This window comes from Culex quinquefasciatus, chromosome 3 (assembly GCF_015732765.1).
Source record: "Culex quinquefasciatus strain JHB chromosome 3, VPISU_Cqui_1.0_pri_paternal, whole genome shotgun sequence".
NCBI lineage: Eukaryota > Metazoa > Arthropoda > Insecta > Diptera > Culicidae > Culex > Culex quinquefasciatus.
In genome coordinates, this window is record NC_051863.1 from 112,471,652 (window position 1) to 112,493,901 (window position 22,250).

A 22,250-nucleotide genomic window follows, 5' to 3' on the forward strand; every position below is an offset into this window, starting at 1 on the left:
AATTTTATGTCAAATTTTCGTGTATTTTGTCAATAAATCGTTTAAATCAAAAAAATGTTGAAAAGTGTTGAGTGCTGAAAAGTAGAACTTTTCAGCATTTATTTTGAAAAGTGTTGCTATTCGATTCTGTTATTTTTGGTACAGAAAAGTAGGCTATTTCGTCGTTCAAGAATGACAGGAAAAGTAAGTAGTTTCACGACGGAATTGCAAAAAATATTTTTCACTTTCATTGTACAGGCTAAATAAAAAAACAAAAAAAAACATAAAGAATAGTAAATTTGTGAATTTTGTAAAGAATTGCCTTGCAGAAAAAAAAACCCTTTTCAATGCCAAACCATAGCGTACACACTACTTTGGCTAATAATTGTGTATTTTTACAAATTTGCACCTGTCACACGATTTTACCTTGCTCTCAGCCAGCCAGGGGATGAATTGTGTAAATTTTATGTACAGACTGCGGTTGGCATTTTGAAGCGGGTGACTTGTCAACGTTGTTTGTTTTTTTTTTTTTCTTTTCGATTTCTCTGTTGTTGACGAAATAGTGTTGGCCACACTGTTGAAGCGCGTTTAAATATCTATGAATTACATCTAATTAACAACTGATTTGATTCGTTTGTTTTCCTTATATGATACATTGTGAAATCAGCCTATTGTGTTTATGCCTTTACGCTAAGATATAAATAGTGTTTTTTTTGTTTGGTTGGTTTTCAATAGGTTTTATTGATCATGTCGATTTTCTCGCAACAAAAAGCGCATGTTTCTTTAATTATTCATCCTCATCTTTTGCTAGATTTGCTTAGTTTATAGTTTCGTTAAAGAATCATTATTGTGTCAACATCTCCTAAATTAGTAGTTTCGTTACTTGTTTCTAATATAATTGAAAGTGTGTATGTGCTAGTCTTCAAGTGTGTGTTTGTGTCTTTTCTAGAGTTTTAGGAATCTGTTGGTTGATTTGGTTCTGGTGTGGGATATGGGTACGGTTAGGTTGGCAAACTGGATTTCTGAGTTTGGTTGCTTCAACATTGACTATAGTATCACTTGCTTAGCCTCTTTTGCATGCTATTCTGCAGTTTACAATGTACAAACTTACGATATGTTGGGATTTTTGTTTTCTTTTTAATTCTGGAACTCAGGGAACGCGATGTGTTCTACTGTGATATGGGACTCTCTGTCGTTTATTTTTTCTTGAAACGGAACGCTTTGATATATGTGTCATCTTTTTACAATTTTGGTACCTTCTAGCGTGTGGTATCATCTCCTGGAGGTGTCTAGTCTAGTTTACAGAAACAGTTGGTTCGCGATACAGTAGGAGTAGGTGAGCGTCGAAGATATGCTTAAAATTTTGACCAACGTGTAAAACACCTTGCAGTTCCACCGGAGCGAAGTTGCTGAAAATAGAAAAATTAAACCAATTCTAAAAACCACTCTCAAACAAATCTTAATCAGCAAAGAACCTTCCTCACGCCCTCCAAATCCCACATGACGGATGACTCACAGGAAACTATCATCGTCCCACTATCACCACCCGGTTAACCACAACCCCCCAGGCAGGAAATCCGTCCGGAAGCTGAGCTTGCTCGCTCTGGTTTTAGCGATTTTGGCTGAGCTGCTGCTGCAGTAGTCAGCAGCTTTTTAGCGAACACAGACACAGTAGTGAAGCTTCTTAATGGGTCCAAACCCACGCCGCCATCCTTCTCGCACTGACGATGAAGCTATAGTGCCAGCGCTTTACTAAACTGATCTCTACTGAGGTAGCGTTTGAAGTGGCACCACCCAAAAAAAAAAGTGCTTGGTGAATTAATTTTCTCCACTCAGCTCACATGCGAACGGAAGGGGAGCTCACAATTTAACAGAAAATTTGTGTCAACATGGCTTTTTTGTAATTCCAAGCTGGGTTTGAAAGTTTTTCAAAAACAAAACTACTGAGAGTCTCCCAAAACAAGCTGAACAAGTACTGGATTTAGTTTAACCAATTATTTGATAAATATTTATTTTTCCTGAAATGTTTTTAATATATGGCCCCAAAATTTTCAATTTGTTAAAAGCCTTAAAGTGCATCGTAAGATTAAAAATAGAAAAAATATAAACGTGACATAGTCTAGAGGTGGGCCATCCAAGGAAGTTCAATTATGTGAAAGTTTATTATTGAATTTCAACGACCCTTTTTTGTCAAATTTGTGACTTTGTTTTGTTTTTATCAAAAATGCATTTTCTATCACTGCCATTTTGGCCACCATCTTGGATTTGAAATTATCAAATCACTTTACAGCGCCTGTTTGCATAAATGACCCATACGCATTTTCATTGGAAGGAAGAGATTTTGAAATTTTCCAAACTGTACGTCAAGTTTCTAATTTTATTCCTTTTCATTGTAGAAGATCAGATTCATTTCCATTGATTCAAACTCCTAAGCTAAGTGAAATTTTCTAAGTTAAATATTGTAGATAGGCCATAAGGGTGTTTCTACGCCTACGGGGTTTCTACGCCTAAAATAACAAAAATCAAATAGTGCGAAAGAAAATAATAGTGTGCAAAGGAAGGTTTCTGGAAGCTGCGCTCAAGCAGTTTTATCTACTACTGGAGGAAGTGTTGCAGATGAAGAGGAAGTACTTGGAAGATCAGTGAAACCACACTAAGTTCTACGATCGGGTGAAGTCGGTCGGAAATGGTGGATATTGCGCTGAAACCGCAGTATCCAATCTGCAGCTGACCAAGAATTTCCAGAGAATCTGTACTCCAAGATGTGATCAAGCTGCTCGCAGCTGGAATTCCGGGCGCTTGCGAACAAAACAGAAAACAACGTCCGGGTGCTTGAAAGCTGCCTAGAAATTGGACAACCAGTCGATCCAGAAACTTGGTGAGACCTATCCGAACTGAAAATTTAAAATGATGCCTTCTTTTCAACAATAATTAAATACGCGCTGATCCCTGTTTGCATGATGGGATTGGAAGTTTAAAGATAGATCGAGAACCCGTCTGGTTTTTGCTCTATGTTTAGGCGGGGCCAGACAATGCCCAACGACCTCGGAATTGGACCGCAAGGAGCTCTGTCATTCTGAAATGGGTCGTTGGAAGCTGCGCGAGGGCTATCACTGCCCACCATTGAAAAAACGGCTAATATCCACTCTTGGCAAAAACGAGATATTAGCACCAGGTGGTAGAGGATGTTCCAACGCATCTTCTGGAACTTGAATTTTACTGAAATAGTGTTTAGACTTGGCTGCCGATGCGAAAAACCAAACGGCTAATATGCCACTCTTATGGGAAATTGCCTTGACGGAGATTTTGTGACAAACACTAGAACGCGTTTTTCTCGGAATACTTGATTTGGCATAATAGCCGAATTTTCAATTATGGGCAGATCACCACCTAATACCCGGGACTGAGATAAGTTGTATCAGCACAACCCAAGTCTGATACAAACTATACTTTCCCATAATTTCGCTACCGGCTAGCGGGTATTGGATTGGACCACACACACACACATACGCATTTTCATTGGAAGGAAATTCTTTTTTTGGCAAAAACCTAACTTGCTTTTTGTTTTTCCTTAGCTTGCTGTTTTTGCATAAGGGACATTTATGTGAAAACATGCTGGGCTAAGTTTAACGACTCAAAATAAACCAACGTTTTTTTTTTCGTTATTCAACTTTTTGATAATTTGGATATTTCAAATAATTTAAAGTTTTTTTTCCGCCCCTTCAAGTTAAAAAACAGGATATTTAAAAAATCGAATTTTCATCTAAACATCTCGTAAACTCCACTGTAAACTATATTTAATACATACTGCCCATGTTCGCATAAATATCCCATATGCTAAAACAGCAAGCTGAGAAAACGCATTTAAAGTTTGAGGCTACGTGTTAAGTTTTCGCGAAAAAACTGGATTACCTCCTGGTTTCTAGAACAAAGTTTTGGTTTTGGGCTTTAGAATGGATTTAGATCAACTGTAAGGCAAGGGTCTTATAAAGGACGTCAAATAACATCACCTTATCAAAAACCACGTATGAATTATTGAGTTATTGACATTACCAAGCTAAAGAAACAACAATGAAAACTTCAAATCATTTAAAAGCTTGGTGGTGAAAGTGTTAAATTAAAATCCACTTGGGGGCAGAATGGATCACCCTTTTTCTGCCTTATAAAAACAATCAAAAGTTACGAAATTTGAACTAAATTGATTATTTCACTCCTGGTAGCTTCACAAATCACGTGGATTGCAACATTAGTTGATTATTTTAGTTGTTTTGATGCTTATTTGTTAAAAATAATGTCTTATTACAACATATTGACATGATTTTCAAAAATGTTTGTTTTGGTAAGTTGATATTTTTAAAAGTGGTCTATCTTCATGTGTTTTTCTGAGGTTTTTGGCGCATTTTATATTGGCGGGCCATTCTGCCTCCCCTGCCCCTGCCCCTACTAGATGTTATAGGCTCTTTTGAAAGAGCACACGATTTCGAACCAAACTGCATCAATAACTCAAAATGATGAAAATGCATATGGGACATTTATGCGATCAGGGGCAGCATAGTAAAACATTAATTTAAGAATTTTTCAATTATATTTTGTTAAGCTATACGTAAATATTCACAGAATACTCAAACTTTGATAATTTAGAACATGGGAATCAAACGAAGCGAAATTTTTTATTTTGTTTTAACTTTATCAGAGTTTTTTATGAATTTATTATAATTTTCACAAAATACTGTATATATTCGAAAATACTATAACTTTCATTGTTTGCAATATAAGTATCAAAAGAAACGAGATTTTGTATGAATTTTCACTGTATTAGAGTTTTGTCGCAAACATACAGTCATGCCCCGGTTTTGATTCGTACAGCTGCCTCGGTTAACGGCCTAGTGCTTAAATGATGCACAAAGTTTTTTTAAATGTGTTATAACTTTAGAAATACATGAAAAATTCCAATCTTTTGTTACCCATGCTGTTAAAAACTGATGAAAATTTGTGTTATTATTTGATATCCATATTGTAAATTAAAATTTAAGTATTTTTCATAAGATACGTAGTTTTGTGAAAATTGTTAGCATTTAAAAATAATTTTATTACTTTCGAAAGGTATGAAACAATCTCGATCATTTGATACCTATACTGCCCATGTTCACATTAATGTCCCATATGCAAAAACAGCAAGCTGAGAAAAACGCATTTGAAGTTTGTCCCATACATAAGGCTACGTGTTAAGTTTTAGCGAAAAAACTGGATTTCCTCCTGATTTCTAGAACAAAATACTGGATGTTATAGGCTCTTTTGAAAGAGCACACGATTTTGAACCAAACTGCATCAAAAACTCAAAAACGATGAAAATGCATATGGTACATTTATGCGTTCATGGGCACTATATTGCAATAACAATAATTTTGAGTTTTTTTTTAGGATTTAAATACAGAAAATACGTATTTTGTGAAAATTTTCATGTAATTATAACTCCAATGTATAGCTGATATCATTCCGATTACAAACACTATAATTAATTGAAGTTTGGATGATTTTTCAGAGGATTATTTCCAATGTATATAGACCGAAATCCCATAAGCTCTGTGCTTCAGCTATGCACGCCTCCCAAATATGCGGTGCCAAACCGAGGCATGACTGTACTCAAATATTCACAAAATATCGTATTTTTTAAAAATACCTAAAATTTAATGAAAAAACGGTATTTAACAAATAAAACTGTAACAAGGAACCTGCAAAATTTTAGTTCATTTGATATCCATATTACAAATCATAACAATTTGAGTGTTTTATGAATAAATACGGTATTTAGTTTAAAAAAATGTATTTTACAAACAAAACTTTAATAAATTGAAAATTCATTTCATACTGCGCTTCGTTTGCTACCTATATTGCAAATAGTGGAAATTTTAGTATTTTAATATATTTTTTGCAATTCCGTCGAGAGACTACTTACTTTTCCTGTCATTCTTGAACGACGAAATAGCCTACTTTTCTGTACCAAAAATAACAGAATCGAATAGCAACACTTTTCAAAATCAATGCTGAAAAGTTCTACTTTTCAGCACTCAAATGGGTGCTGAAAAGTTGAACTTTTCAGCACTTGTTTCAAAAAGCAACACTTTTCAACATTTTTTTTATTTAAACCATTTATTGACAAAATACATGAAAATTTGACATAAAATTTCACTCAGTGTGTGTTTTTTGGAATTGCAAAAAATGTTGTATGGAACTCGTTGCAAAACTTGATTTTTTCAGCACTCTTCGTATTTATCCAACTCGGTGAACCTCGTTGGATAAATGTACGACTCGTGCTGAAAAAATCCTCTTTTTGCAACTTGTTGCATAAACTACTATTGAACATCTTAAAATATAATTTTAACAAGAAAAACTATGACTTTCAAGGTCACCTCAGAATTTGAACTAGAGTTTTTAAGGTAACTATTTTCATAAACACTATTGAAAAAACTTTTTTTCCGAAATAGTGCATGGACTTTGTGTGGCCTACCCCAGTACATGTTTTTGAAATAATAATCTTGAGAAAAACCTTACCTGTTGGAAAATATTCCAAAAACAAGTTGAAATCTGTTTACGGTATTTTCAAAATATACGGTGTTTTGTGATTTTTTTAGAACTATCATTTTGAAACTTACTTTATTGACATAAATTATGCTCTTAGAGAAATTAAAATTTAATATAATAAGCAAATTGTAGAACAATTTTTAAAATGTTCCTTTAACAACTTTGCTTTGCTACATTCATATATAGTTACAACGTTCACGCGTTTGGTAACATTATTAAATGTTGGTTGTTTATATTTTTCAATTAGGTTTGTTGTTTCAAACTTGTTTCAAACAATTCAAATGATTAAACACTTTTGAGGGTGGATTGATTTATTAGGAATGGGTTGAAAAATAATATATCAAAAAGATGTTTATCACGAGACTAACTTTCAACACGTCTTGTTGGTAATGAAAGAGAGCGCAAAATCTTCAAAACTCATAGCTCATTTGAAAAATCTTCCAAAAACTTTTATTAAAATTTTAATATTATTAATAAAACGTTGTTTGGCGCTGTTTTTGCAAACCAAACCTCCAAAGTTAAAGGTGGCAGTGATGACCTGATACCATCTGTTATTTTGTTAGTGATTAATTTTTATCTTCTACACAGTAAAAAATGTGTAAATTTTGAATGTATAGTTTTGGAAGGTTGATTATTATCTCTTTTATGATGTTATTTTACTTAAGTTTAGACTGTTAAAGTGACATTACACCAGAAAAGTGGTAAAATTACACATTTTTACATGCATTTTTTTTCTGACTTAAAAGGTGTACTCACTTCCAGATATAATATAACCATGATTTGTTTTAAATGTGTTGAAGGAGTTTAAAAACTTTAAACTTAATTAAAATTTCTATATAATTTCCTATCCTGCCCATCCCTACTCTTTCAAACGAGTGCCAGCTTTCGGTGACAGCACCGTCATCATCCGGTTCCAAATGCATGGCGAGTCAAAAGTGCGAACGACGAGTTGGTTGCATCCTCCGTTGAAAAAATAGAACGAAAAAAATATATAAAAATCCACGTGACAGCAGCGTGGGAGCAAAAAAGCGTTCATCCCGGCTCAGCCCAGCCGACTCCGCGTCGCCATCAGCATTAATATTCAAATCCAGTTAATTTAAATTTCCACATTTCGGAATGCGATTTCACCTCCGGCTAAGCGTGGGAACGGATTTGCCGTGGTGGCGCGGAGCGGGAAATTTTGGGAGGCTGGGTTTTGGCATTTCAAAAAAAAAACTCATCTTTCCGTCCCTGGGTCCTGGTTTGGGGATTGTGTCCTGCGGGCACACAGAGGGAAAGTGGTGCTTGAAATGTCCTTCCGAAAATTGCGTCCCACGGAAAACAATGTTTTGCAGCGTTTTTCCACCTCGAACGTTTTTCTAGTGGGTGGGTCTCGAGCTGGAGATTTTCGTTTTTTTTTTCCAGAGACGAACCAACGTCCGTTTTGTGTCGTTTCGGGAAGCTAAATCCAGGGAAGATGGAATAATCCCTAAACGTTTGGCATGTTCAGCACAAATTTTGACAGGTGGGCTAAAGCAGAAAGGAGACGTTCTTTTTTTTTGAGGGAATGGAAAATGTCGTTGTGCAGCATTTCAGATGAAGACAGTTTTAAACGTTTCAGGTTGAAGATGCTGTTCTTTAAAGAAACAATGTAAAATAGATTCGGAAATGCATTGCAGGGTGCCATTTTATAAGTATAACCCAAACCAAAATGTTAAAAAATGTCAACTTTCTCTTATTTCCAAAAGAAACAAATCACCATCTGGGGGGTGAACATCTTTCATGTAAAAAAAAATATTTTTGCCACTGAAAATGTTTAAATTTACTTCTTTTTCGGGATAATATCCCTTTTTATCAGAAAACACTTATATTTTGGTCCCTGAGTCCCGGTTTTGGGATTGTAATAAATAAAATCGTGGTGGAACTTTCCGATGTTGCGAATACATTAAAAATAATCAAATCGTTCTCAACATTTAAAAAAGTCATCTCAACAATGTCAAGTGGTAGGGTTTACATTAAAATAATTATAGTAATATTACAACTGTGAATGGGTACATTTACTATTTCAGATGGTGTAGTGCGAATAATTCAAAAAGTACAGATAAAGAGCCTCGTTTTCAAGATATAGCCACCGAAAGTTTGATTTCAGCGGTATATTTGCAGTTTTCGATTTTTTAAAAATAGTGATCTTCAACAAACAACCCTCCATTTACTAAGATCATTTCCCAAAACGAAATTTAATCGCTGACACACAGCGCCTATCATGATTGTTATTGCTTGGCGATGGTCGGTGAACGTAAACACAAAGACGAAACGAACGAAAAATGAGCACCACTCAAGCAGCTGCACCGCTCAAGTTTGCTGCGTGGTGACAGAAGTCATTTGAATGCGCTCATGAAAGAGATGATCGGAATCTTGATTGAATGTCAAACGACCGTTCTCTGAGCGAATGTATTTCTAGAGAGAGGTAACTGTGTGAGTGACTTTTTCGAATGAGTTCGTTTGTATGTAAAACGAACGTAAGCAGAATGACAAAATCAAAAGGTTGTCGTGGTGAAGCAGGGATCTGACACGCATGCAGTTTCCTGAAGTCCCCGCGCTGTCAATATTGTTTACGCATGGTATTCCAAAAGGTCGTATGAAATAAAAACATAGATTTAGTTCCCAAATTATTTTGTTGTTGGTTTTCACTGTTTTTTGCGTAAATATGCGAGATAATAAGTAGTATTACATTTATTTTTCCACATTTATAAGTTAACGTGAAGACTGCCATCATTGTTATGATTTTTCGTTTAAAGATATAAATTTTGCGTCGCTTTCACTATTTTGACAAAATTTCTTCAACAAGTTGTTTAGAATAGTGCCCTACACATCGACGTCGTCGTGCTATCTTGTCGCACCCGCCATTTTGACGTTCCGAGAAAAACGCGTTTTAATGTTTGACCTTGAATATTCAAAAACGAGAGCACGCAATGTAAACAATTACAAACACGTTTTGTTTGGCTCACCATTCTGTGCATTGTCCCAAAGTTTGGTTGCTGGAGTCCCGAGTTATAATTACAAATGTTTACGGTAGTCTAGCTTGTACGTGCGACAAACGCATCCTGACTTTCCTGGCCTGAAATCCCTTTGGCCTTTTGTCGCACTTACATCAATTTTCATGGAGTGACAAGATAGCACGACAAGATTGAAACTACTTTCATATATAAAGTGACAAAAATGCACGGAGTTTTTTCGGTTTTTGTTGAATATCTCAGGATTGAAATCGAATTTTGGGGATCTGTGAAGGTCAAAAGGTGAGGCATTGTGAGCTGCACAAAATGGCGTTCTTAACTCAATTTGGCCCAAAATGCACGTACGACAAGTTAGCACGATGGTGACGACATGCTGATTCCTTTTGGTAACGATTATCCCATTCCTTGCAAAGTTATGAAAATCGTCATTAATTAATGATTGCCAACTAGGACGTCAATGACTGTGTCACAAAATTATATAAAAATTGAAATTACAAGCCTTAGTTTCAACATTTGGATGAAAAAAGTGTTTTGAAATTAATTTTACAGGCGTACAGTTGCTTTCCAATCATTAGTTTTCAAAATATCAAGGTATTGACGGAACTTAAAAAAAAAAAAAAAATCGTGAGACTGTACATTGGTATTTCATGAAAATTTAAAAGTTTTTCAAAGGAGTTCAAACATGCTGAATATGATTATAAACGTGGGAAAATGCATTTTAACTGGTTTACAGTTGATTAAACTTTAATTTTCATTAAAATTTTGAAGTTTTTCGAAAAAAAAATTTTTGCCCCCTGATTATTCAGGCCAACTTTGATGCGGAGGGGGGGGGGGGGCGACATAAACTTTGAAAAATATTTGCAATGGCCTTAAAAAAAAACAAAAAAATATTTTTTTAATTTATGTCCGATGCGCATACGACCTTTTCAAACGCCATGGGCTAAAAACTTGGTTCGATCTTGGTTCGATTTTGACTTCACTCGCTGTAGTGACGTAGCCGTGTGGTGAAGACGATTGGTTTGTTCTGTTAAAAGTCGATATTTCGTAAGCACGGAGTCATACCGTCAGTGGGGGTGACTATGGGTCAAAAAACGATACACCTCTCGAAATTTCTTAATAACAAAAACAATTTGAATAACATCGAAAATCTTTCAACGTAGATTTGTTCTTAGATAGTTTACCCCAAAATATGGTGGATTTTGATGAACACTACCTTAAATGCCAATAGTTTGAAAATTGACCTTAGAGGGGGTGACATTGGGTCAAATGAAACTAAAATGATGCTCAAACACAACGATATGGTAAAAACAAGTCATCCAACAGCGTTTCTTGTTCGAGGGAATCGTATTGACACGCTACAATGTTTGAAGTGGAGATTTTCAAACATTTGGATAGTTTTCGAGCAATTCTAACAAAAATATTAGAAAAATGATTTTTCGAGAGGTCATTTTTGGCCAAAAACGTACCCCAACTTTAGACATCTGCCAAAATAACAGGATTTGCTCTAGGAACGAGATTTTTTCAGCGAAGTCATCTTAAGATGTTCCCTACACAACCCCTTTAACAGAATTCAGTTTCATTGAGAATAACCTGAAAATTGTAAAATCCGTAAAAAATCACTTTGACCCAATCTCAACCCCCAGACCCAATGTCACCCCCACTGACGGTACACTCAACTCGAGATGGTTGGTCACTTAATCGTCTGACACTTTTTTAGTTTGTACCCCGTTGGTTGGTCAAAGTCAAACTAAAAAGTGATGATTTTTACTTTTTACACGGCGCTCACGCACACTATCAAAACAAACGTTTGGTAGTGTGTGTGAGCTCCGTGTAAAAAGACTGTCAAACTACAAAGTGACCCCGTTCGTTTGACAACAGTTGGTGTCAAACCATCGAGGTTTGAGCGTAATATCAAAACTTGCACAAAGTTCTGGCGTATACGCCAGAGGTGTTGAAAATGATCGCATTAGTGGCCAATGTGTTTAAAAAAAAACTAGGGTGGGGCGCCAGCTTCAGTCACGTCCAATTGAGCTGAAATTTGAGATTTGAACTCAATTCACTTGCTCAAATGAGTCCCTCAATACCCGCTAAAACGTAGTTTTTAGATTTTTAGGGGAAATTCTCGTATGTTTCGCAGCTTAAGCGCTAGCTCCAAACTCCATCAAATTTGCAGATACTCACTATTTAAAGTTTGTAAAGATTCTTCACAAAAATTACCCGGTATCAACGTGGGATCAACTCATAGCGCTAAACGGAGATTTAAAAAGAGGTTCTTCGAATGGAACCCTTTCGATGCTGTCGTGCTATCTTGTCGCATGTCGCTTATAGACGTTTCGAGAAATTGCGTTTTAATATACTTTATATTGAATAAACAAAACATAGAACTCGCAATGTAAACAATAACAAACAAGTTTTGTTTGATTTGCTATTCTGTGCATAGTACCGAAGTTGTGTTGAATTTTGTTGCCGAAGTCCAGAGCTATAATTTCAAATGTTTATGGTAGTCAGTCTTGTACATGTGTCAAACGCGTTCTGACTTGAAGTCCCTTAGGCCAGTTGTCGCATTTGCAGCAATTTTCAGGGGGTGTCAAGATAGCACGACAAGATTGAAACTTTTTTCATAAGAAAAGTGACAACAACGAACGGAGTTTTTTCGGTTTATTTTCAATATCTCAGTATTGAAATCGAATTTTGGGGATCTGTCCAAAGGTGACAGGCATTGTGAGCTGCACAAAGTGGCGTTCTTAACTCAATTTGGTCCAAAATATACGTGCGACAAGAAAGCACGACAGCGACGATTTGACCAAAAAACCTTACCGTGCGACACCCCAAAGTCCTTCGGCGGCGAGTCCGTGTAGAAGCCCTGGCTGCCAATCGGCAGTCCCTTGCGCTCGAACGGGATCCCGTTGGGCGAGCGTTGCGCGTAACTTTCGTCGTTCTTCAGCGGGAACAGCACCTCTGGCTGCTGCAGCTGGACGTTTTTCAAGCTTTCGTTCCGCGCTGGCAGCACTGCCAAAACAAATGAGAGGGAAATTTGTGGGCGGGTGGAAGGAGATTTGATTAAACGGAGAATCGAGAAAGAGAGAGAAGAAAAAAGAAATCGTCGGAATTAATATTAATTAGAAGAAATTGAGACACCAAACGGTAGACGACCAACAATCGACGGTTCAGGGACCAGGGTTAAGGGGAGAGCGTCGGGACAACACAGAGAAAAAAAAAGACGCGATAAGGTTCAGGACACCAAATCGTGGTCGTCGCAGGACAAAGAAACAGAAGGCAAAACGATGTCATTTAAATAATCCACTTACCTTCTTTCGGTTCCACTACGTGTGTTATTTGCTTCGACGGTGTCGACGGCATCGGAATTTCTGGGTGCCAAGATGAAGAGCAAAAAAAAGGGGAAAAAATTGCAGCCAAGTTGATTAAGGAATTTTTTATCTTAATTATTTTCTTGATTGTCAGTATTTTCACCTGAACCAAGAAAGCGTCTCGAGCATATAAATTCCAGCCGAAATTCCACGTGCTTAGCAGGCGCAGCACGTGCACGTGCACGTGAACTGGCTGGCAACACTGACTTACCGTAGACGCGGATCGAGCCCTCGGTTTCGCCGAGCGAGTTTTTCGATATGCAGCGATAATTCCCAAAATCACCGAGCGATAAATTCTTGATGGTTAGCTTCATGTGGGCCCTAAAATGAGGTTTGAGGAAAAGGTGAAAAAAAGTACCGGAAAAGGGCGTTAGTACAAAGTGGATTAGCACATTATCAGGATTATTGTGTTCGCGTAGAGTGCATGTTTAAAAGAAAATTTGGGTTTTATGCTACAGATGCTGTTGCTACTACCGATAAATATATATCTACCCAGCTGACTTATTTACAGACATCATTTAATCAAAAGACATTTGTAAATTTCCCGTGAAATAATGAAATTTCTTGCTACAGAAAATGTATTAAGTTCACTACAAAGGTGACTTCCAAAATTATTATTTATTCGAAAATCCTCACATCTTGAAAAAAGTTTCGACAAAAATCTGGGTAATTACCTATTACAACATAGACATAAAACCAATCCGCAGATATTTTCTCATGATAAATATTTTAAGAGCACTTTTTTTAAGGGAATCTAACAAATTTGTAAATAAGACTTAAATAGATGAACCAAGAGACACAATGCCTACTTTGGTCATGAAGAATTAATCCTCAACGTTATATTGAAACAAATAAATGGCATTTTCATCAAAAATATGTTTCAAAAGAATGATTGAGTTTGTCTTAAAAGGAAATACTTTAAAAATACAAAAAAATGATTCTGTGAATCTAAATATAATGTCAACTGAAAAGACTAACTTATTTGGAAAATTATTTGGATCACCAAAATTTCAATTCCTAAGGTAAGTAAATTTGAAAACATTAAAAAAGATAAACTGTACCTAATTCATTCTGCATTTATTGATAAGTTTTAGTGGACCAAAAAGGAAATTCTTTGAGCCGCAGAAATGTATGGGTTAAAACCACCGAAATTAAATTCTTTTTGAATAAATAGAAATTTTCGAAAAAAAAAATTGAATCGTGTCGAAAATGTGCTTACGAAAATGTGTGTCGTTTTACCAAATGGACATTTCACCGAATAGACAAAATCGGCAGCAAACGTTTTTTGAAGAATTAATCAGAAGTTTAAACATAAAAAACACAAGTTTTGGAAGTGTTTTTTTTTAAATTTTAGCAGTGTTTTGGATATTTAAATAATCAAACAATAAAAAAATAAAATCAATTAATTTAATGAATTTATTTTTTTGCCTTCCAGACTGAGGAATAATCCTGCTCTAAAAATGAACTTTTTATTAAAAGCTCGAAGACCCACCTTCATGTATACATATCGACTCAGAATCAAAAACTGAACAAATGTCTGTATGTGTGTGTGTGTGTATGTGACCAAAATTCTCACTGAAATTTCTCAGCACTCAGATCTCATTTATATGCATGTAAACGATGTCCGGATCCATCATCCGACCCATCATTGGTTAGGTAATCGAAAACCCTTTCCAACGAGTCCACAACATTGAAGATCTAGCAACCCTGTCTCGAATTATGACCACTTAAGTAATATTTATGTACTTTTTTGAAGCCAGATCACAATGTATGCAAACGATATTCGGATCCATCATCCGACCCATCGTTGGTTAGGTAATCGAAAACCCTTTCGAACGAGTCCACAACATTGATAATCTGGCAACCCTCTCTCGAGTTATGACCACTTAAGTTATATCTGTGTACTTATTTTTTTCCAAACCACTCATATTACCCATTGTTGGTAGGTGGATTAAGTTACGTTTTATATTTATTTTTGCAATTCCGCTGTGAAACTGCCATCTTTCCCTGTCCTTCTGGAGAAACGAAACGGTATACTTTTCCCCACCAATAATAATAGAATGGAAAATTAATGGAAACTGAAATGGGTGCTGAAAAGTTGGACTTTTCAACACTAGTATCGAAAAGTTAAATTTTTCAATACGTTTTGTTTAGAACGGTGAATTTACTAAAAACATGAATATTTGACGTGAAATTCCATTCTAGAAGCGTTTTTCGAAATCGCAAAATAAAACTCGGTAAACCTCGTTTGATAAATGTACGACTCGTGTTGAAAAAGTCTTCTTTTTGAAACTTGTTGCATAAATCTGAAAAGTTTTTTGAAAGTAAATATTATTTAGACAAAAAAAATGGAGGTTTAGCAATCTTTTCGTAAAGACCAGTACTATGGTCCTAAAAATATCCAAAAGGTTTTTGCATTCTATTCAAATCTACCAGTTATTTGAAAAAAGGTTTATTCACTAAGAGTTTTTGCATTTTTTTGACATGACGAAATCTAGCAAAATTAAATTGTTCATCAAAATAAAATAAAAACTATGAATTTGAAGATTTCTTATTCTGTGATTTAATGCATTCTTTTAAACATAAACATAAGTTGTATAAAAAATGAGCAGCTATTTAAAATAATGTGTTTTTTTTTTAAGTTTTTGTATTTTTTTTTAAATTAGTATTTCTTGGAAAATATTTTTAAAATATTTCTATCTCACAACTCACTGTTTTTAGGATTCGTTAAAACATGGCAATTTCTATATTTCATTAACTTATCTTAGGATAGATTTGTTTCAAACATGGATAGTTCTTGTAATCAATGTTGAAAAGTTTTTAGAAAACAAAATTTGGCGAGTTTTTTTTTTTTGATAACATTTTTGAAAACTTTTTTTTCTCCTGATTTTTCGGGCCGATTATGAAGGAAGGGGAGATAAACACTTTTAAACATATTTTGTGTTCAAATAACTTGCAAAAAATAGGCAAAACGTCCCATTCGGCGAAATGACCTTCGGCGAAATTACTTTCGGCTAAATTTACCAGATCCTTCAAAATGAAGATTAAATGAGGCACATTGTCAATAATAATCGTGAACTTAAAATTTTCAATGTAATCTTTTCGACAAAAAATCACAAATATTTTCTTTGATCACTATTATTTGAAATGTCCCTCGACTCTGACCAATGTCAAGTGGGGGGGAAGGGGGGAAATAAAAAAGTTTTTAAAATTGAATTTACGAGCTATGGTTTCAACATACGTGGCAGTGTGGCAGTGCGTGGCCGAATGGTTACGCTGTCCGCTTTGTAAGCGGATGATTCTGGGTTCGATTCCCATCTACTGCAACCTTCCATCGGATGAGGAAGTAAAATGTCGGTCCCGGCCTTGGTTGTTAGGCCGTTAAGTCATTCCAGGTGTAGGAGTCGTCTCCATGCCATAAGTACAAACAACACACCAAACCAAGCCTACTCCAGTGCAATCGCTGGCGGCGGTTGGACTCGCAATCCGAAGGTCGTCAGTTCAAACACTGGGGTGGACGGTTCCTTGGAGTAGAAAGAGGTTTGGGTGCTCTCCCCATTCAAGCCTTCGGACTCCTAGGTTCGAGCAGAAACTTGCAATAGAGACCACAAAAGACCCGGGGGTCGTTAATGATGATGGTTTGATTTTTTTTGACTTCTATTTTCGTTAAAAAGAAAAAAAAAAATGGTTTTTGGACTTAATAAAAACACACAAATGCCTTTTTCACAGTTTACTGTTTATGCATATGGGACATTTATGTGAACAGGAGCAGTACTGTCCCAACCTTATCTGTACACCCAATCCATCAAAGCTCAAGGAAAAAAAATCGTTCAAAAATAATCCCGAGGTGTTGCATTTACACTTTTCTTTCGACCTTCTTGTACAAATACTGCAAAAATAGAAATAAATCCAACTTCACTGCAAGAGAGTTGCAGCAGCATCAGCATCAGCAGCGCCAACAAATCGGTTGGAAATCAGACGCCCTCGCGCTGATCAGCGAAAATAAATCTCAATTACAGAGCCGGGGGAGCGGGCGCGAAATAACTTACCGATAAGAGTTTTCGTTGTAATCGATTATATACTTTTTGCTCGGAAGCACCATCACCGAGTTGTAGACCCAGTAGATGATCGCCCTGGTTCGTGGAAAATGAGGGAAAGTGGGTGGTGTTGATGCAGCAGCAGCAGCAGCAGCAGCAGCAATTGTCCAGGAAGATGAAGAAAAAATAGAAGAAAAACAACAATCAGTACTGTGTTGGTATCGGTGGGAACAGGAAAGCGAGAAAAGTTCAATAAAAGTGGAAAACAGTGTTTTCCAGTGTTGGGGGAAGAGATGAAAAAAAGAATAAAAATAAGAAGGCAAAAGTTTCTATTGTTTGCCTTGACGAGAGCGATTTTCTCGCTCTTTAAGTTCGTTTTGCCCCTTTCTTTTTTCCGTACTTCCTGGAGAGGGGCCGGCTCGGGATAAATAAAAATTGAAACTTTCAATCGACGACGGTTAAACTATTGGCAGATCTAGAATGGTGTCAGCAGAGCTGGATGGAAAAGGAGGGGTTGGTGAAAAGTTGTTTTGACAATGAGTAAGAACTTTTATTGTGTTTACTGATACGATCGAGATTCGGAATCAATTTATTGGCACTTGGCTCGATATTGGATTCTGATAGTTGGCTTTTGTTCTTCCCTTCCTTATGGTCTCGTTTCAGGGAGCTGGAAGGAATTTTGTAAACACTATTTATTGTGCTTCGGCGATTTGGTGGTGAAATTGCTTTCTGTGGAATCATTTTGTTTATTTGATACTAAGGCGATTAATCAATATTTCACAAACGATCCCTTTAGTTTCAACAATGTTAGATGGGTACCAATTATATGAAATCGGGAAAAGTTGTCCCGACTCGTTTTCGATTTGCGTGAAACTTTGTCCTAAGGGGTAACTTTTGTCTCTGATCACGATTCCGGGGTCCGTTTTTGATATTTCGTGACGGAGGGGCGGTACGACCCCTTCCATTTTTGAACATGCGAAAAAAGAGGTGTTTTTCAATAATTTGCAGCCTGAAACGGTGATGAGATAGAAATTTGGTGTCAAAGGGACTTTTATGTAAAATTAGACGCTCGATTTGATGGCGTATTCAGAATTCCGAAAAAACGTATTTTTCATCGTAAAAAAAACACTAAAAAAGTTATAAAAATTATCCCATTTTCCGTTACTCGACTGTACAAAATTTTGAAACATGTCATTTTATGGGACATTTCATGTACTTTTCGAATCTACATTGACCCAGAAGGGTAATTTTTTTCATTTAGAACAAAATTTTTCATTTTAAAATTTCGTGTTTTTCTAACTTTGCAGGGTTATTTTTTAAGAGTGTAACAATGTTCTACAAAGTTGTAGAGCAGACAATTACAAACATTTTGATATATAGACGAATGGGGTTTGCTTATAAACATCACGAGTTATAGCGATTTTACGAAAAAAAGTTTTGAAAAAGTTACTTTTTGCGTTTCTATTTGTTTCGTCGTCCGTGTCTGTCGCGGGTGACCATGAACGGCCATGATCGATGACGACCAACTTTTGAACATGCGAAAAAACGGACGTCAGAATCTTGATCAGCGACAAAAGTTACCCCTTAGGACAAAGTTTCACGCAAATCGAAGAGGGGTCGGGGCAATTTCTGTGTGAGTTAGCGGAGAATTACCCAGATATTGAACAGTTTGTGACAATGAAATAGAGCAATTCTCTACGAAATCGGTCTTTTTTCTTCAATTTTAATTTTTGTATTTTTTAATCCGACTGAAACTTTTTTGGTGCCTTCGGTATGCCCAAAGAAGCCATTTTGCATCATTAGTTTGTCCATATAATTTTCCATACAAATTTGGCAGATGTCCATACAAAAAAAAAGTATGAAAATTCAAAAATCTGTATCTTTTGAAGGAATTTTTTGATCGATTTGGTGTCTTCAGCAAAGTTGTAGGTATGGATATGAACTACACTGGAAAAAATTAATACACGGTGAAAAAAATTTGGTGATTTTTTTATTTAACTTTTTATCACTAAAACTTGATTTACAAAAAAAACACTATTTTTATTTTTTTTTATTTTTTGATATGTTTTAGAGGACATAAAATGCCAACTTTTCAGAAATTTCCAGGTTAGCATTAGCATTAGCATTTGGAGGACGCCCCACCACCGGAAAGCTCCACAACGCTTATCCCTCTGTTTGGTCTGGTTGTGTTAGACCCTCATCCGGAACAATAATCCAACACGGGAGATACCATGTCTTCATCTTTTTGATGAGTGTGTAATACAGCCCAGGGCATAAAGGGATCCAGGCCGGGTCCAAGCTATCCTCAGGGATATGAAGGATCGTTAGTAAACACCTATCTAAAGTGCGCAAGGACCCCTACGTCACCTTAGTGGTATAGATGTTTGTAGGGAGGTTTTGGACTCAATGTTAGTAGGAGAGGTAGAACCCTAGGATACACCTCGAAAGGCGTTGCGGGTTGGTTGTAACAGTATTCCTAATTCCAGTCTATGCTCACCAAGTCGCCATGGCCTAGTGGTTAGCATTTTTGCTTACCAATCCAAAGGACGGGGGTTCGAACCCCGCCTTCGGCGACTTTGATTTTTCGTTTATATTCAGCATTTCAAGTATTTCTATGTCCTTAACTTTCTCGATGGGAGCAGATGGGAATCGAACCCAGAACCATTCGCTTACAAAGCAAACACTGTAACCATTCAGCCACAGCTGCTCCCAACTTTTCAGAAATTTCCAGGTTGTGCAAAAAATCATTGACCGAGTTATGAATTTTTTAATCTATACTGATTTTTTCAAAAAATCGAAATTTTGGTCGTAAAATTTTTTAAACTTCATTTTTCGATGTAAAATCAAATTTGCAATCAAAAAGTACTTAAGTGAAATTTTGATAAAGTCCGCCGTTTTCAAGTTATAGTCATATTTAAGTGACTTTTTTGAAAATAGTCGCAGTTTTTCATTTTTTTTAATTAGTGCACATGTTTGCCCAGTTTTGAAAAAAATATTTTTGAAAAAATGAGAAAATTCTCTATACTTTGCTTCTTCGGATCTCAGCAACGAATGGTCCAATTTTCAATGTTAAAATATGAAACATTTGTGAAATTTTCCGATCTTTTCGAAAAAAATATTTTCAAATCAAGACTAACATTTCAAAAAGACCAAACATTCAATATTACGCCCTTTTGATTTGTTAGTCTTGATTTCAAAATTTTGAAAACATTTTTTTCGAAAAGATCGGAAAATTTCACGAATGTTTCATATTTTAACATTATAAATCGGACTATTAGTTGCTGAGATATCTACATTAGAAAATGGTGGTTTGTTTGGGTGAGACTTAGAAAACATCAATTTTCCTGTTTTTAAACCTTTGCATGGCAATTTCTCAGCAACTAAGGGTCGTATCAACAAAGTCCAAAGAAGCAAAATGTAGAGAATTTTCTCAATTTTTCAATTTTTTTTTTCAAAACTGGGCAAACATGTGCACTAATTTTAAAAAATGAAAAACTGCGACTATTTTCAAAATGTCACTTAAATATGACTATAACTTGAAAACGGTGCACTTTATCAAAATTTCACTTAAGTACTTTTTGATTGAGAATTTGATTTTACATCGAAAAATGAAATTAAAAAATTTTTACGACCAAAATTTCGATTTTTTGTAAAAAATAGTATTGATTAAAAAAATCATAACTCGGTCAATGATTTTTTGCGCAACCTAGAAATTTCTGAAAAGTTGGCATTTTATGTCCTCTAAAACATATAAAAAAAATTAAAATAGTGTTTTTTTGTAAATCAAGTTTTAGTGATAAAAAGTTAAATAAAAAAATCATCAAATTTTTTTTACCGTGTATTATTTTTTTCCAGTGTAGTCCGTATCCATACCTACAACTTTGCTGAAGACACCAAATCGATCAAAAAATTCCTTCAAAAGATACAGATTTTTGAATTTTCATACATCATTTTTGTATGGCCAGCTGCCAAATTTGTATGGAAAATTATATGGACAAACTAATGATGCAAAATGGCTTCTTTGGGCATACCGAAGGCACCAAAAAAGTTTCAGTCGGATTAAAAAATACAAAAAAAATCGAATGACCGAAATCCTAGAGAACTGCTCAATAACATTAATTTTAATATTCAGGTGTGTAAGTTTGTAGAAATAAAATTGTCTTTCGATTATCTCTGGATTGGCTCCACATCTTAGAGTCCCATAAGTCTCTATTCAAAATCAGCAAGTTTAGTTAAGTAATTCAAAAGTTGCCCAGGCATTCAAAAACGTGGGTTTTATAGAAAACCTAGATGTATGGGTATCAACATGGGTATTAACTTGTGAATTGTGGACCGGTTCGGATGCCGGCGGATTTTCCAACGACGTAATTCCGGGTTGGTACGAAATTTCAACGAGAAATCTATTCTAGGATTACAGAGACCCCCAAAACGGTGTTATACACCCTCCAGAATGTTTATTTAGAAATTCTATGGTAATATATTGACATTTAGCTAAATTAAAAGTTTGCAAAATTAGGCTTAGATAAGTTTTATATAGAATTTCCAGAGTTATATAAATTTTTATATTAAGTAGTTAGTTAACTTTATATTCAATCCAAATTATTTTTTTAATCAGTCAAGGATGCCTATTTGGATTTGAGAGACTGGATTTATGGTGATTTGTCAACAAATAACATTATTTATGTTAATTTTTCGAAAGGTGTACAAACTTTTTTTGCACCTTTTTATTTTCGTAATAGTATTTGTTATATAACTTTTTATAGAAATCATCTTTTCATGAGTTTTTTTGTAGCAAAATGTTTGGCATGAGTTTCTGAACAAAACGTAGTACTAGGTTCCTGTCAAACTTTAAATTTTTTACATGTTTCATCACAAAATGTGCATAGTGCCAAAGGGGTGTAAATACTTTTTTTACATACTGTACAATACAGTTTGGCTTATAAAAAAATGCGACATTGTTAATAGGTGTAAATCAGGACTATTTTTACTATTTATGATGTATGTAGCATGTGTACATGTTAAATAGGTTCAAAACAAACTATCAATGCATTTAAAACCATTCCCTTAGCATAAAATAAGTTACAGCTCATTGAAATTTATAATTTTCCAATTTGCTCTACGCCCAGGCCATATAAAGAAAAACATCCTTTTTTCAGGTTGGTCGATCTGGATAGCCTATTATGGTATTTTTATGGACTAAAAAGTATACAGCCTTCAAGGTTACTGTTTTTGAGAGTTGTAAGAGTTAGTTCCACCAAATTTTACGCATTCTATTTACCCGTTTTAGTAAA

General features: G+C 35.4%; 1 protein-coding gene across 6 annotated transcripts in view; it reads right to left on the minus strand.

Moving 5' to 3' along the window:
* Positions 1-498: 498 nt before the first annotated feature.
* The window catches only part of LOC6044194 (lachesin), a 270,727-nt gene continuing 248,975 nt past the window's right edge, over positions 499-22,250 (minus strand). For all 6 annotated transcript variants that reach the window (XM_038260583.1, XM_038260582.1, XM_038260584.1 and 3 more), the window contains 5 exons: positions 16,972-17,055; positions 13,134-13,243; positions 12,863-12,922; positions 12,372-12,563; positions 499-1,388 (listed from right to left, as the gene is read on the minus strand). In XM_038260583.1, the coding sequence (XP_038116511.1) occupies positions 1,279-1,388; positions 12,372-12,563; positions 12,863-12,922; positions 13,134-13,243; positions 16,972-17,055 (556 nt within the window). In that variant the 3' untranslated portion in view covers positions 499-1,278. The remainder of the gene's footprint in view (positions 1,389-12,371; positions 12,564-12,862; positions 12,923-13,133; positions 13,244-16,971; positions 17,056-22,250) is intronic.